This window comes from Balaenoptera ricei, chromosome 15 (assembly GCF_028023285.1).
Source record: "Balaenoptera ricei isolate mBalRic1 chromosome 15, mBalRic1.hap2, whole genome shotgun sequence".
NCBI lineage: Eukaryota > Metazoa > Chordata > Mammalia > Artiodactyla > Balaenopteridae > Balaenoptera > Balaenoptera ricei.
Window position 1 is genome coordinate 15661687 of NC_082653.1, and position 13877 is coordinate 15675563.

General features: G+C 43.0%; 1 protein-coding gene across 1 annotated transcript in view; it reads right to left on the reverse strand.

The window, feature by feature from the left end:
• The window catches only part of STK4 (serine/threonine kinase 4), a 95761-nt gene extending 86452 nt beyond the window's left edge, over positions 1–9309 (reverse strand). The window contains exons 1-2 of the mRNA XM_059897130.1: positions 9212–9309; positions 3587–3667 (exon numbers count right to left, since the gene is read on the reverse strand). Coding sequence (XP_059753113.1) covers positions 3587–3667; positions 9212–9246 — 116 coding nt within the window. The 5' untranslated portion in view covers positions 9247–9309. The remainder of the gene's footprint in view (positions 1–3586; positions 3668–9211) is intronic.
• Positions 9310–13877: the final 4568 nt, after the last annotated feature.

Consider the following 13877-nt stretch of genomic DNA (forward strand, 5'->3'; position numbering starts at 1 on the left):
GGAAGCCCATCTACAGTCTCCCGACAAGGACAAGGCATGCTTTACTCTCCTCTTACTACGACAGCTATCTTTTCTATCCCTGGTCTATAGCTGGCTATGTATCCTTATATTTAAAAAAATAATTTTCATTTATTATTCTTATATATTTGAACTGGAAAGGAGAGGTTCCTACGTGCACTTACTCAGCAGTCTTGACCAGAACACCCTCCACACCTCACTATGCTATCTTGACAGCCAAGAAAACTCCAAGAGCTCATAGGAACAATTAAGATTCATGATTCCACAGATCACACTTACAGTACAGAGGATTTAGAAGGCTTCAGCAGTCATGCTCCCTTATAGGCAAGTCCCTTAAGACCTAATTCCCTACAACAAAAACTACAGTGATTCAATGAATTTTAACTGGCAGAGAATAAAGATGGTGGGGATGGAGGTGCTTCACACAAGCTATGCAAGGCAAGGGTCAATGCAGAAACATAGAAATTATACAGTATTTGAGGCCAAATTAACCAGGCATAAGTCTTAATACCACTCACTAGCTATGAAACCATGGGCAAGATGTTTTTGTTATTATCCTATGATTAAAAACTTAAATGAGGGGCTTCCCTGGTGGCGCAGTGGTGGAGAATCTGCCTGCCAATGCAGGGGACACGGGTTCGAGCCCTGGTCTGGGAAGATCCCACATGCCGCGGAGCAACTGGGCCCGTGAGCCACAACTGCTGAGCCTGCGCGTCTGGAGCCTGTGCTCCGCAACAGGAGAGGCTGCGATAGTGAGAGGCCCGCGCACCGCGATGAAGAGTGGCCCCCGCTCGCTGCAACTAGAGAAACCCTCGCACAGAAACGGGGACCCAACACAGCCAAAAATAAATAAATAAATAAATAATTCCATTAAAAAAAAAAAAAAAAAAAAAAAACTTAAATGAGTCAATGTGTAAAACTTTAAGTATAAGAGAAAAAAAAAAGGCGCTAGGCTCTAATTCAAAACACTTTCCAAGTGCTATCCATCCATCCTGGTCTGGAGCTTTGGCTCTGCTCTGCCACAGATCCACATGATTTCCTCAAAATGCAGAATAGCTGCAGCCTTGGGAATCCGATACAATCTTTTAGCCAGAGCTCATTTCACAAAGCCCATGTCAGTGAGAGTTCACAATCCATTCATTTTCCAGAACTATTTAGGGATGGCATGGCCATTTGTGTTTAGGAAGGAAGCACAGTTTGGGTTTTCCTTTGGGATTTTGCTCATTAAATGAAGCTTGTTCAGGCTCATTCAGTCGGGATGACAGAAATCCAAGCACTTGTGGTATCATTTAAAAAAACAATATGATGATAACATGGGAAGATCTGAAGTTTTAATTGTTTTCTCTCTGGTGATGTCTTTACAGGGAAATTTCCAAGGTCCTTAATGAAGACATCCATAGATCTAAAACATAATTTAAAATAATCATAATTAGCTTATTTCTCCTTATTTTACATTCCTGATCACTCTCTGTCTACAGTATTCTTTTGACATTCCTCACAACCAAACAACCCAAACAGAGCTCCCTTCAAGAACACCTAAATATACTTTAAGACTTAAGACTTAACTTTGTCATGATAAGATCTGAAAAAATGCTTCAATTGATATATTTAAAAATAAAATAATAATAGTTGCCATTTAACGAGGTCTTATTAGGTGACAAGCACTGTACTAAGTACTTCAGTCCCATCTCATGAAACACTCAACATAACCCTATGAGGGAGATGCAAATATCCCCACTTTATAGTTGAGGCTTGCGAAGTTTCAAAATATTCAGCAATTTGCTCGAGCTCACTTGTTTATTATGACTAATAAACAAACAGTAGAGCAAGTTTTAACCCAGGTATGTCTAACTTCAGAGTCTAGGTTCTTACAACTGTAATATACTTTCATTAAAAATGAAAGAAACAAGTTAGTTACATACATAGTCAACTATGCCTACCACTCTTGATCTTATTCTAAGTATAACCTGTGAGCATGGTTAGATTAAGGGCCTTTGACTCACTGCCTTGAGGAAATACCAAGGATATCAAGTTAGAGCCGAAAATGGCAGGCAAGAGACATAGAAGGACTGGGTTTCTCCCCCCCCATACCTTTAACAATGCCAAGTCAAACTGTGGTTTCAGATTCATCGTGTACTTGTCTTTTAGCAGCGCAGCTGGTGTCATCTTTTACTTCCCTTCTCTGCTTGATTTCTTGCTTGATTCCAAAGAGTATTTTTCCAACTTACAAAAAGATGATGACTAATGTTTTTCACAAGGAGGTAATCCATGAAAACCTATTCCATGTAATCCAGGATTGGGTTTAACATTGCATATCTATAGGCATAAATAACACTAAACTCCAAAATAATCTAATGACATATAAAAGCTGATTTTAAAGAACAGACATTAATTTGACATTTTTATAAGTTAACATTTCAGGTCTTCTCTTGAACCAGAAGTACTCCCAAGAGATTTTACAAAATTACACAAACACACACCCACACGTTTATTTGCTTATGTATGCATAAACTACCTCTGAAGAACACATAAAAAACTGCTATACTGGTTGCTTCTGGGTGGCTGAGAGATAGAGACAGGAGGCAAATTTTTTTCATTGTAACACTTTTACACTTTTAAAATTCTGAATCATGTGACTTGACTACCTATTCAAAAATGAACAACAAAAACTTAAGAAAGGGTGTCTCTAATATTTTAATGTCTTGGTCCTTAAGAAAAAGAAATAAACATACAAAGATTAAAAGTATCAATATATGCAAAAGTATAAAAACTTATGATATAACCTTTATTGTATCAGGAAAGCCAATGACGGCCACTATCTATTACCAAATATCATTTCACCAGTATTTTATAAACTCATTCACAATCTGTGTTTCAAGAAGTCCTCTGGTTCCCAATCTGTAATTCTGGATCTCTTAGGAAAGATGTAAAGGTAGTGACAGTCCTTGACTTATTTACTGTATTTTCCAAAGCTGCATTAACTATTGATAAAATGCTGAATTCCATTTTTTGGGGGTTTTTTTGGGGTTTTTTTGCTGCTCCCCGTGGCATGAAGGATCTTAGTTCCCTGACCAGGGATGGAACTCGTGCCCCCTGCAGTGGAAGTGTGGAGCCTTAACCACTGGACCGCCAGGGAAGTCCCTCCATTGTTTTTTTCATGAAACAAGTCATTGCATATCTCTCAGAAGCTATGAACAGAAAATTAAAATATGTCTGATTAATAAAAAAATTTTAAATGAAGTAAAAACTAATTAGTGTTATCTGTTAAATAGATAAGATCATGCAAACCACAGATTTTACAAGAGAGAAAACAATAGATGTCCATGGTGTTGAAAACACCAGGAATCACTATATCTGTCTACAGAACTGATTGGGGGAAGAGGGAAAGGGCATTTCAAGCATTAAATTTACCTCCTACACTACCCAGAGCAGTGGTGATATGCAACATTTCCCTTTCTTTTCCTTAGTTTTCCAAATTATTGCCACGAGAAAGGTTCACATCCTTCTGGTGTCGGGGCAGGGAAAAGACTGGGGCCTACTCGTCCACCTACATTTTCTGTGTACTCACCCTTCTCCAAGTTTCTCTAAGACATCAAACACTTCTTCTGGTTGTTTAGTTAAACTATCTTCATCTAACTTTTTCAGCTGCCTGTGGATGAAGAAATTGAAACATAAAATACATTTTACTTGCTAGCAACTAGAATACAAAATGCATTATTTATTTTACAATTAGCATCTTAGGAATTTCTTTACAAAGTATTCACTGGTAAATGACAATAAAGGCAAGCTAAGAGACCTCTAAGGGAAGCTGAAGGGCTGGTCTATGGACATGTTATACATGTCCTTGGTCACCCTGAACAGCAGAATCAGGACCAGAGGGTGAAGAGCTACCAAGAGGCTGACTTCAGTTCCACAGGAGTAAGAATTTTCTAACAATAAAAGTTGTTACGAAATGGTTTAGACTGCCTTAAGAAGTCCCTAGATTCCCACCACTGGAGCATCTAAACAGTAAATGAGTCCTCATGTGGCTGAAATGTTATAGAGTGGATTTAAGCATTAGCTATAACCTTCAGAATCCATTTAAATCTTGAGATTCCATGAATTAAGATGGCATAACTCTCTGTTCAGAGAAGATGTTTAATGCAAGCTTAGCTATGAACTGAAACATGGTCTTAGACTAGAGGCCAAGGAAGACATAGAAGAGTCTTGCTCTCCATTAGCAAGACTTTGGTACTTCTGTCGAAACACGTGGGTTCTGTAGGTATCACAGAAACAGAAAGTGGAGAGTATACACTCAGACGTGACCAAAAGTAAAAAATAACCAGGCAGCTGGGAGTTTCAGATAGTCTCACCAAGACTCTCTGATGGGCAGTTGTATACCTGACTATTCCCTGAAATCAAAGATAGGTGCTGCTCACAACTTCCAGATAATTTGGATTTTTCTGACTATGACAAACATGGGAGGTTAAATTAAGAGTAGGGTTTTAAAAAAAAAAACTCTGAGACCTCTGAAAATTATTAACAGGCTTAAAGGAGGAGTTTGCTAAGGACTATTTGCGTGTGTGGGTTCTACACAATGGTTTCCTGAAACTACAAAGGACAACAAAGAAAGGAGAGCTCAGGAAATGGTGAAATATGGAAGTAGTCCACTGAAAATTTCTTTGTAAAGAAAAATGTTTAAACTAGGTGGACAATACCAATTTTTACAAGAAAAGACTTGAACAAAAAAAATACACATACACACACATACACATAAATGTGTACCTTCCTAGATATAGTGGCAAAACCATGAAAGAAGCCAAAAAAGAGAAAAAAAAAAAAAACCCACACACCTGAACACATCAAGTGTATCCACCAATAAACGCTGATCTCAAAAAGACAATCTTAACAGGATTTTACAAATGTCAAAGACTAGAGAAATGGAGAACTGCTCCAAGTCAGTAACTGCCATAACTTGAAAATTAACAAACATGACCACACCGACCTTTGAAAATCAAAAGGTCCAAAGAATTAAATTCCAATGACATCACAAAAATTCCCAGTTTCAAAACAAGAAGAACTGAAGTGAAACTCCTCTTCAATGTCAGAAGTGAAATTTCTATGAACTCAGAAATTAGAATGAACATCTCATAACCCGGGGGAGGGGGGGGTGAAGCATTGAATTTATAACTGTTTAAACAATGGACAATACCTCATTGCTCAAGTATAATTACAGTTTTATAAACAGTTCATATAAAGGAAGATCAAATGTGTTCCTTTGAAGTGGTGACTTCGTGGTTTACAAAAAGCAAAACTCACTATTTCAACTATTACAGAGAACACAGCATAACAAAGGAAACGGCCACTGCCATGAGAGACAGCTGCAGGCCTCTGATAATACTGTGACAGACAAACTTTATATGAGTGCTCAGATACTTATTTAAAACAATCTAAGTGGGGTTTTTGTTTGGTTTGGGTCCAGTCTTAAGGGATCTTTTTATCTCTGGTGCCTGAACCCAGAGGTGGTCAATAAGAACATTTGTTAAATGGATTAATGAATGCAATGATGAGAATCATAAACCTTTCTCAGCAATCCTTGTGAGGTTTCAAAACTAAAAAGAATTTCACCCTGAAAAAGTATTACTGTGTTATCGACAAATAAGATTTCTATGGAAAATCTTTTGATAAGGGACTCAATGCTATTTTTGACATGAGTCTTCATGGAAGAAGCATTATAACCAAGCAGCCCAACTCCGATGATTCAGCCCTCTCAGCTGTACTTCCCCAGGTCCTAGGTAGTTTCACTGCTTGCTCATAACTCAACAGGCCTGGCCAACACAGCCTCCATGGATCCAACACAGGGGGATGCTCTGCTCCTAAGTCAGATGGCCACGTGGACGGCCAGCATCCCAGAAATGTACTCTACACATTCCACCACACTATTTGTATCTAATGGCAACTCATTTTTTAAAATCATAAACTCCTACATAAACCGTCAACTTTAATCTATCGTCATTCACTTAGTCACACACAAATGTCAAACTCAAGAACACAGAGAGCACTTCCTGCATTGGGACTGCTTTCCCTTGTTGGAAACACATGCCATCTGAATCTCTGAAAAGACACCTGTATCTTTCAAAACACAAATAAGGGTGTTTATGAAGGAGTTACTCACCGGTTTGGCTAATTCCCAAACCTCTTTCTCCCACCTTAGAACTCTTGTAAGGTCCATTTTATTTATATATACCTATCCCTCTTTCCACACAGAAGTTGTTATGGGTTACAACAAATATATAAGATAAATGGATGAAATTTTTTAATGAAAATAAAGTTAATGTGTTTCCCTCTCCCAACCCCCTCAAATTCATGTTAAAGTCCTAACCCCCAGTACCTCAGAATGTGACTGTATTTAGAGATAGGGCCTTTAAAGAGGTAATTAAGGTAAAAATGAGGTCATATGGGTGGGCCCTAATCCAACATGACTGGTGTCCTCATAAGAGGAGATAAGGACAGGTACAGAGGAAGTACCATGTGAAGAGAGGTCTCAACAGAAACAACCCTGCTGATGGCTTGATCTCAGACTTCTAGCCTCCAGAACTGTGAGGAAATAAATTTCTGTAGGTTAAGTCGCCCAGTCTGTGAAACTGACAGAGCAGGCCTAACGAAATGATATAAATGATAATAAAGTTAATTGGCTGCAAGTCCGGCAGTTCACTAGCTACGGTGAGCAGGAAAGCACCAGTCATTCAAGTATTCAGTCCTCCTGGACAATTTTTTTTGAAATACTGACCCGCAAGTGTTTACTAATACTCCACTTATTTAATCTCAGTGATGTTGAAGATGGTTGAGAATCACACTGTAAGGTTAGAAAAGCTTGGAGCAACCTTATAGGTGTTACAGAGTACTTGCCCTCTTCACGAGAGGAGTTGTACTCCTGTATGTTGATTAAAAATTATGCATAATTTGAAAAAGAAAAAAAAAAAAAAGAATTCAGCCCTGCAATGCTTTTCTCTTGCACATACAATAAAATTTTTAAAATCCAAAAGGTCCAGGAAATGAGTGCGTCAAAAACCAAAAAGGTTTACTCTTTTGCCCAAGATTATACAGCACAAGGCAAAAGCAGAAACAAAATGCAGATTCCTAATTCTCTTTTCAATTAAACCAGGGCCTCAGGGAAAGAACGAACACATTTTAGAAGGATTTATAATCAGTGTCCATTTATAATTGGATCTATGGTGCTATAGCATATATCTGCTAACATACACAAGGCCGTGTGAAACAGGGATACTTCCAGAAAGGCATCAGGGTGAGGCAGCCAAGAGCATGGACTCTGGACCAGACTACTTGGATTAAAATCCCAGCTCTGGGGCTTCCCTGGTGGCGCAGTGGTTAATCCCGCCTGCCAATGCAGGGGACACGGGTTCGAGCCCTGGTCCGGGAAGATCCCACATGCCATGGAGCAACTAAGCCCGTGTGCCACAACTACTGAGCCTGCGCTCTAGAGCCTGAGTGCCACAACTACTGAAGCCCGCGTGCCTAGATTCCATGCTCCACAACAAGAGAAGCTACCGCAACGAGAAGCCCGCACACCATAACAAAGAGTATTCCCCGCTCGCCGCAACTAGAGAAAGCCAGTGCGCAGCAACAAAGACCCAACTCAGCCAAAAATTAATTAATTAATTAATTAATTTAAAAAGAAACCTCAGCTCTGTCACTTAGTAACTGCGGGACTTTTGGCTGATCACTAACCTCTCTGGGCCTCAGTTTCATCACCTGTAAAATAGAGATACAGGTGATGGGATTGTTATGGGGGTCAAATGAGTCAACAATAAGTTGAACCACGTGAAACTTCTATTTTTATAGATTAAAAATGGTCAAATATCAGCAAATTCATATGGTTCAACAAGAGACATGGAAAGCACTGAGAATAGTGTCTGGCACCCAGTAAGTGCTAGATGAGTGCAATAATGATTTTATTTCAGACTCAGCACACTACAGTAGGGTGAGCTGAGTCCATCCCAACCAGCTATTTGCCTTCTGCAGTGTCTGTGCCCTTCAAACAAAGCCAAGGGCGCAGCCCAGGCTGTCGATCCCTTCCCTTCACCTCTCCACTGCCCCGAATTCCCACACACTGAACACTTCCTACTTTAGAGCTCATTCTGCTCCAGGAAGTCAGAGGTCTCCGTGAAACTGAAGCGAACTGCACTGGCACCTCAGTCTCTACTCTCGATTTTTCTCCAGATGTGGCAGAGTGAGAGAAGACCCTGGTGTCCACAGAGCAAATCACTGATACAAGTGCAACCAACTCAGGGGATTAGACTTTCCAGGATCAGCCACCCCCCAGATCTTGACTTAAAACAATTTCCAGGGAGAAGTAGGATTTGGAGCTGATATAAAACAATACAGACCTGAAAAGGGCACAGTCTGGCCACGTCCAGTGACCCAGACCTAGAGCAAAGAAGTCAACATACAGGTCTGTGTCTCAACTCTTCTGGGCCTCAATTTGCCCATCCTGAAAATGGTCTCTTATTTCCCTCTCTACCTCCCAGTGTTGGATATGAGGAAAATTTGGAGGACCCTGGATATCAGGGATGAAAGGTGCCATCATCTAGAGTGGGGACACTACCAAAATCATCTTCTTACATGCTGTCCTCCACGAAGCCTCCCTTGCCAGACCGTCCACCTGCCTTGGCACATCTTCAGCCTCAGGCGCAAGGCTTTTCCCCTCAGCAGATCCTCCCCACTGCACCCCTCGGGTGGGACTCCCTCCCTTAGAAAGTCTGCCCAGCTCTCCTCTCTGCTAGTTCCCGACCCATCCCTTAGCCAGACCCCTCGTAGGTTCTCATCCGGCTTCAGCATGCTCCCTACCTCAGTGGGTCCCTTCTAGGACAGTCCTCACCCAGTGGCCCCCGCCCTCGGCAGGTGCTCTCCCTAACTTGTCCCCACGTTCGTCAGCAGCTGCTCCCCCCACCTGTCTCCCACTTCCGCCAGTATGTCCCCCCCCCAGCAAGCGATCTCTCTAACCCGCCCCACGTTTATCCCCCTCGGCCGGACCCCCACCAGCCAGAGGTCCCTCATTCAGCAGGTGCCCCATCAGCCGGATCGCCCCGCAGGTCCGTCCCCTCCGGGGGCTCGCACACCAGTGTCTCCCCTCCGCCAGTTCCCGCCTTTCCCTCCCCCTCCACCCCCTTCCTCTTGGCCAGCAGCCCCTCACCGGCGCGGAGGGTTCCTGAGCTGCACCGTCTCCATGGCGCTGCCGGCAGCCGCCCAGACCCGCTCACTGCTCCATCCTCCCCCGGGACCTCCAGGATCCCGCCCCGCAGACCCTCCCACACTTCCGCTTTCCGCCCCTACCGGAAGCGGCGCGCGGGGCGGGGCCGCGAGGTCCGGGCCTGGACCACGTGGTGTGGACCCGAGTCACGTGGTGCGCCGAGGCGCGGACCCGGAACTACGGAGCACTGGAGCCTCCTCCCGGGGGAGTCCTCCTCAATCAAGCTCGGGACGGCATCCTTGTATCTTGCGACATTGTTCGCCCAAGACACTGGGTCTCGAGACCAAGAACCCATCTGTGCCTCGGGCCCGGCCCCTCATTTCTCAGACGGAGATACTGAGGCTTCTTGCGAAGCACCGGCTTGATAAGAACTGTGGATTCTTAACCAGCCAAGTTCTATGCGGGAGGTATTTGTGGTTTCCTACCGTTCCTTCCTGGTTGAATTCTTGTTCCAGGTGGAGGCTGGAACGTGCATAACCTCTCATTGGATGTCACAGAGCATCAGCCTGCAAATTGCCGCATCCTCTTAAGAGCCTTACCTTTCAGTCAGTTTGAGGACATAAAAATAGCTAATGTTTATTAAGCTCTTACCATGTACTTGCTTTCATATATTATCTCATTTAATCCTTATATCAAGCCTGTAACGTTATCTCCAATCTTATCTATTAATTATTTGACACTGCTTATCACGTTTGCGGTACTCTACTCCTATTAACTCATTTAATATTCTTAACAACCCTGTAAGTTAGGTAATATTATTATTCTCGTAAGGCCAGAGAGGTGAAGCTCCCATAGCTAAAAGTATAGGTTTGGGGATTTAAATCCAGATGGATCTGATTCCAGAGCCTGCACCACCAAACTGGAAAACCACTTGGACTCTCTGGTTGGGCATGAGAGACAGAGCTTCCTCTCCACTCAGAGATCCAGTTACAGCTGTGGAAGTTCATAAATCCTCAGTTGCCACCACCATCAGCAAGTGTTTAAGAAAGTGGAAGATTCCACCTAATTTACTCATAGAGAAAGTTACCCAAAGCAGCCTCTCACTGTTTTTAATTGTCCTGCTTTTCTCAAAGATATGCCATCTACAAAACCTAACACCTGAGCAACCACCTTTCATGGTCACCCAGGTATGGGACCCCATATGTTAAAAGCGGAGTAATGGAGCCATTCTCCTGACAGGAGGAAAACATTTACTGAGAATCTACTATGTGCCAGGCACAATTCTAAGCTACCATTTAAGCCTCAAAAAACCCTATGAAGTAAGAATTATGCCCATAATTCCTCTGCTCCATGGTGTCAGTCAGCGGCAGTCAGCATTTGGATGAATCCCTGTCCAAAATGCCTCACTCACATGACTGACAAATTGGTGTTGGTGTTGGCTGGGAGCCCACTTCGTGATCGGGGATGGGGGGGCCAACTCCATTTTTCTTGAGCCTCCTCACAGAATAAAGGCTGGGTTCTAAAGTATATTTCTGGAAAGAGCCAGGAGGAAGCTGTAATGCCTTTCAATGGCATAGCTTTGGAAGGTACATAATGTCATTTCCACTGTTGAAGGGGCCCCCAAAGACCCACCCAGTTCAAGGAGAGTGGACATACGATTCCATCTCTTGATAGGGGAGTGGCAAGGTTTTGGAAGAGCATGGAGAACTGGAAGTACTGTTTCAGCCATTTGGGGAAAATACAACTTGCCTCAGGTATACTTGTCTGGTATACCACTTAGAATATATTCAGCCTCAAGCAACTGAAAAAGAAAGAACAATCTAAATGGTGGTTTAAGGCACAGTGGCATTTGTTGGGCTGCACCCCACAGGCCTACAAGGCCTGTGCTTGCCCAGCTTCAAGACCGAAGAAAGAGCCTGGAATCAGCAACAGAGACATCGATGGTTTGATGGATGGGAGTGCTTACATGCCTAAAGCAAGGTCCTGGAGTGACACCCCACCGTGTGCAGCTCATGGCAGGCAGGACATAGTGGCAGTCTTTGCTGGGGGGTGGGGGGGATTACCAATTATAGGGGAATTGATGTCAGGTGGGCTCATTAGTTACTAGGGAAACCAGCAGAGGGGCATGCCCCTCACCACCCCTTTGATAAGCTATGATTAGCTGGGGCCTAGGACAAGTACGGAGGAAGGTCAGTCATGTGAGTAGGGTGTAGGTGCCGCAGGCCCTGGTCTGGCAGGGAATGTACAGAGAGCAAGAGAACAGCCATCTTGAGTGGCCTGACCATACAGCATATCTTGTTTATAACTGAGAAGTCCAGAAGTCAGCAGTCCTAGGGTTGATTCAGGGGCACAAGCACGTCGATTTCATCTTTCCTCTCTGGCCTGATTCAGCATGTTGGCTCTTCATACTTGTGCTTATTGACTCACAATTGCAAAATGGCTGCCACACCTCCAGGTACCATGTCCTTAACCCAACAGAAAAAGAGCAAAAAAGGCTGTTTTGAAGTCCTGTGTCTCTCTCTTATCAGGGAAGGAAAACTTTCCCATAAGCACCCAGCACACATCCTCCTATCTCATCGGCTAGATCAGGGTCACATGCTCACCCCTTGCCCAATCACTGGCAAAAGAATGAGATCATTGTGATTGGTTTACAGAAATCTTGATCCATTTTCTGGGCCAGGAGAATCTCAGGCAAAATTCAGACTGGAAGTAAAAATGGAGGTTGTTTAGTAGATAACCAGTGTGTGTGTCTGTGTGTGTGTGTGTGTGTGTGTGTGTGATCCGGTTTTCCCACCACACTAAGTGTTCCTTCTTTGCTCTTGTATGGGGCCTATGCTGGGCTGAGGGGATTCGGATGGAACAGCCACCCAACCCTCAGAATGTTTAAGGTCTGGTTGGGTTATGAGTTTACACAAATAATTACAGTTGACCCTTGAACAACATGGGTTTGAGCTGCATGGGTCCATGCGGATTTTTTAAAATATATATGTACCACAGGGCTTCCCTGGTGGCACAGTGGTTAAGAATCCCCCTCCCAACGCAGGGGACACGGGTTTGAGCCCTGGTCTGGGAAGATCCCACATGCCACGGAGCAATTAAGCCCGTGCACCACAACTACTGAGCCTGTGCTCTAGAGCCCACGAGCCACAACTACTGAAGCCTGCACGCCTACAGCCTGTGCTCCGCAACAAGAGAAGCCACCTCAATGAGAAGCCTGCGCACCGCAACGAAGAGTAGCCCTTGTTCGCCATAACTAGAGAAATCCTGCGTGCAGCAATGGAGACCCAATGCAGCCAAAAATATATATATATACGTACTACAGTATTACACAACACAAGGTTGGTTGAATCCAAGGATGCAGAACCTTGGATAAGGAGGGCCAAGTGAAGTTACACACGGATTTTCAGTTCTGCAGGAGTTGGTTGTCCCTAACTCCTTCCTTGTTCAGGGGTCAATTGTATAACTAAATACCTGATGGCAGAGACCAGGTTTTTGTCAACAAACCTTTATAAGTGCATGTTGGGTGCCAGATCCTATTAGGTCTGGGGAGAGAAAAATAAAGAAGACCTACTTCCTGCCTTTAAAGACCTCACAGCCAAAAAATAAATAAAAATAAAAATAAATTAATTAATTAATTTTTAAAAAAAGACCTCACAGTCTGAGAAAAACTGTAAACTGATGTGAAATAAAATTCATATTTTATGGCAAGACAAAAATATGAACATAAAAATTTTTGGCCTCCTCTCTCCCCTCTGCTGAGCACTGTGGATCTGCACTATGCATCAACCAAACCTCCCCATCAGCAGAAATACCTGCTCAACCATAAAGAGCAACATTCTCCTAGCATCAAGACAACTTCTTGAAAGATAACATTCCTTCTTGATCTTGTAGGGGGTCACGATGACACTTGCCCTCTGTCTCAAAAAACTTATATAACTGTGCCTTGACTTCTAATGGGGGGACAGTTCTCAGAGCTGAGGTGCTGTTCCCAGGTTACAATCCTCAAACTTGGCTCAAATGAAATTCTCCACTTCTTTCACAGATTGACTATTGATTAATTTTCATCGACAATGACAATCACAGAATAAGAGCTAAATTAGGAATAAAATCCGGGAGCAATAAGAGCAGAGGAGGGAGATTATGGGAGAGATGATGTCCGAGTTGATTATTGGTTGAGTCAGTATTAGGGAAGAGAAAAAAGTGTTTGGAAAAGAATTCCAGGAAGAGGAGAGCATAAGCAAAGGTAAAGAAGCAAAAGAAACAGCTTAATATGCACAGGTAGCAACAAGCAGCTTAAAAAAAATTGGAGTAGTAAGTTGGACATAGAGTGAAGTCAAATGAGTCTGAAGAGAAGCTAGTTTCCCTCAGCGAAAGATTTACATCAATCTATCAGTGCATTCATTTATAAAATCAGTATCTATAGATAACTAGGTGCCAGTTTCCAGCCTAAGTGCCTTTGCACTTGCTAACGCTCTGTCTGAAACAGCATTTCCTAAATAGTCTCAGGTCTCGGCTCAATTATTAGTCTCTCGGAGAGGCCTTCCCCACCCCTCTTACTTAAAAAGTCTCCACGTGGTCACCTTCTATGGTATTATTGTTTTGTTTTCCTTATAGCACTAATCACATTATGAGATTATCGTCTTCATTTGCTCATGAGGTAACTACAAGT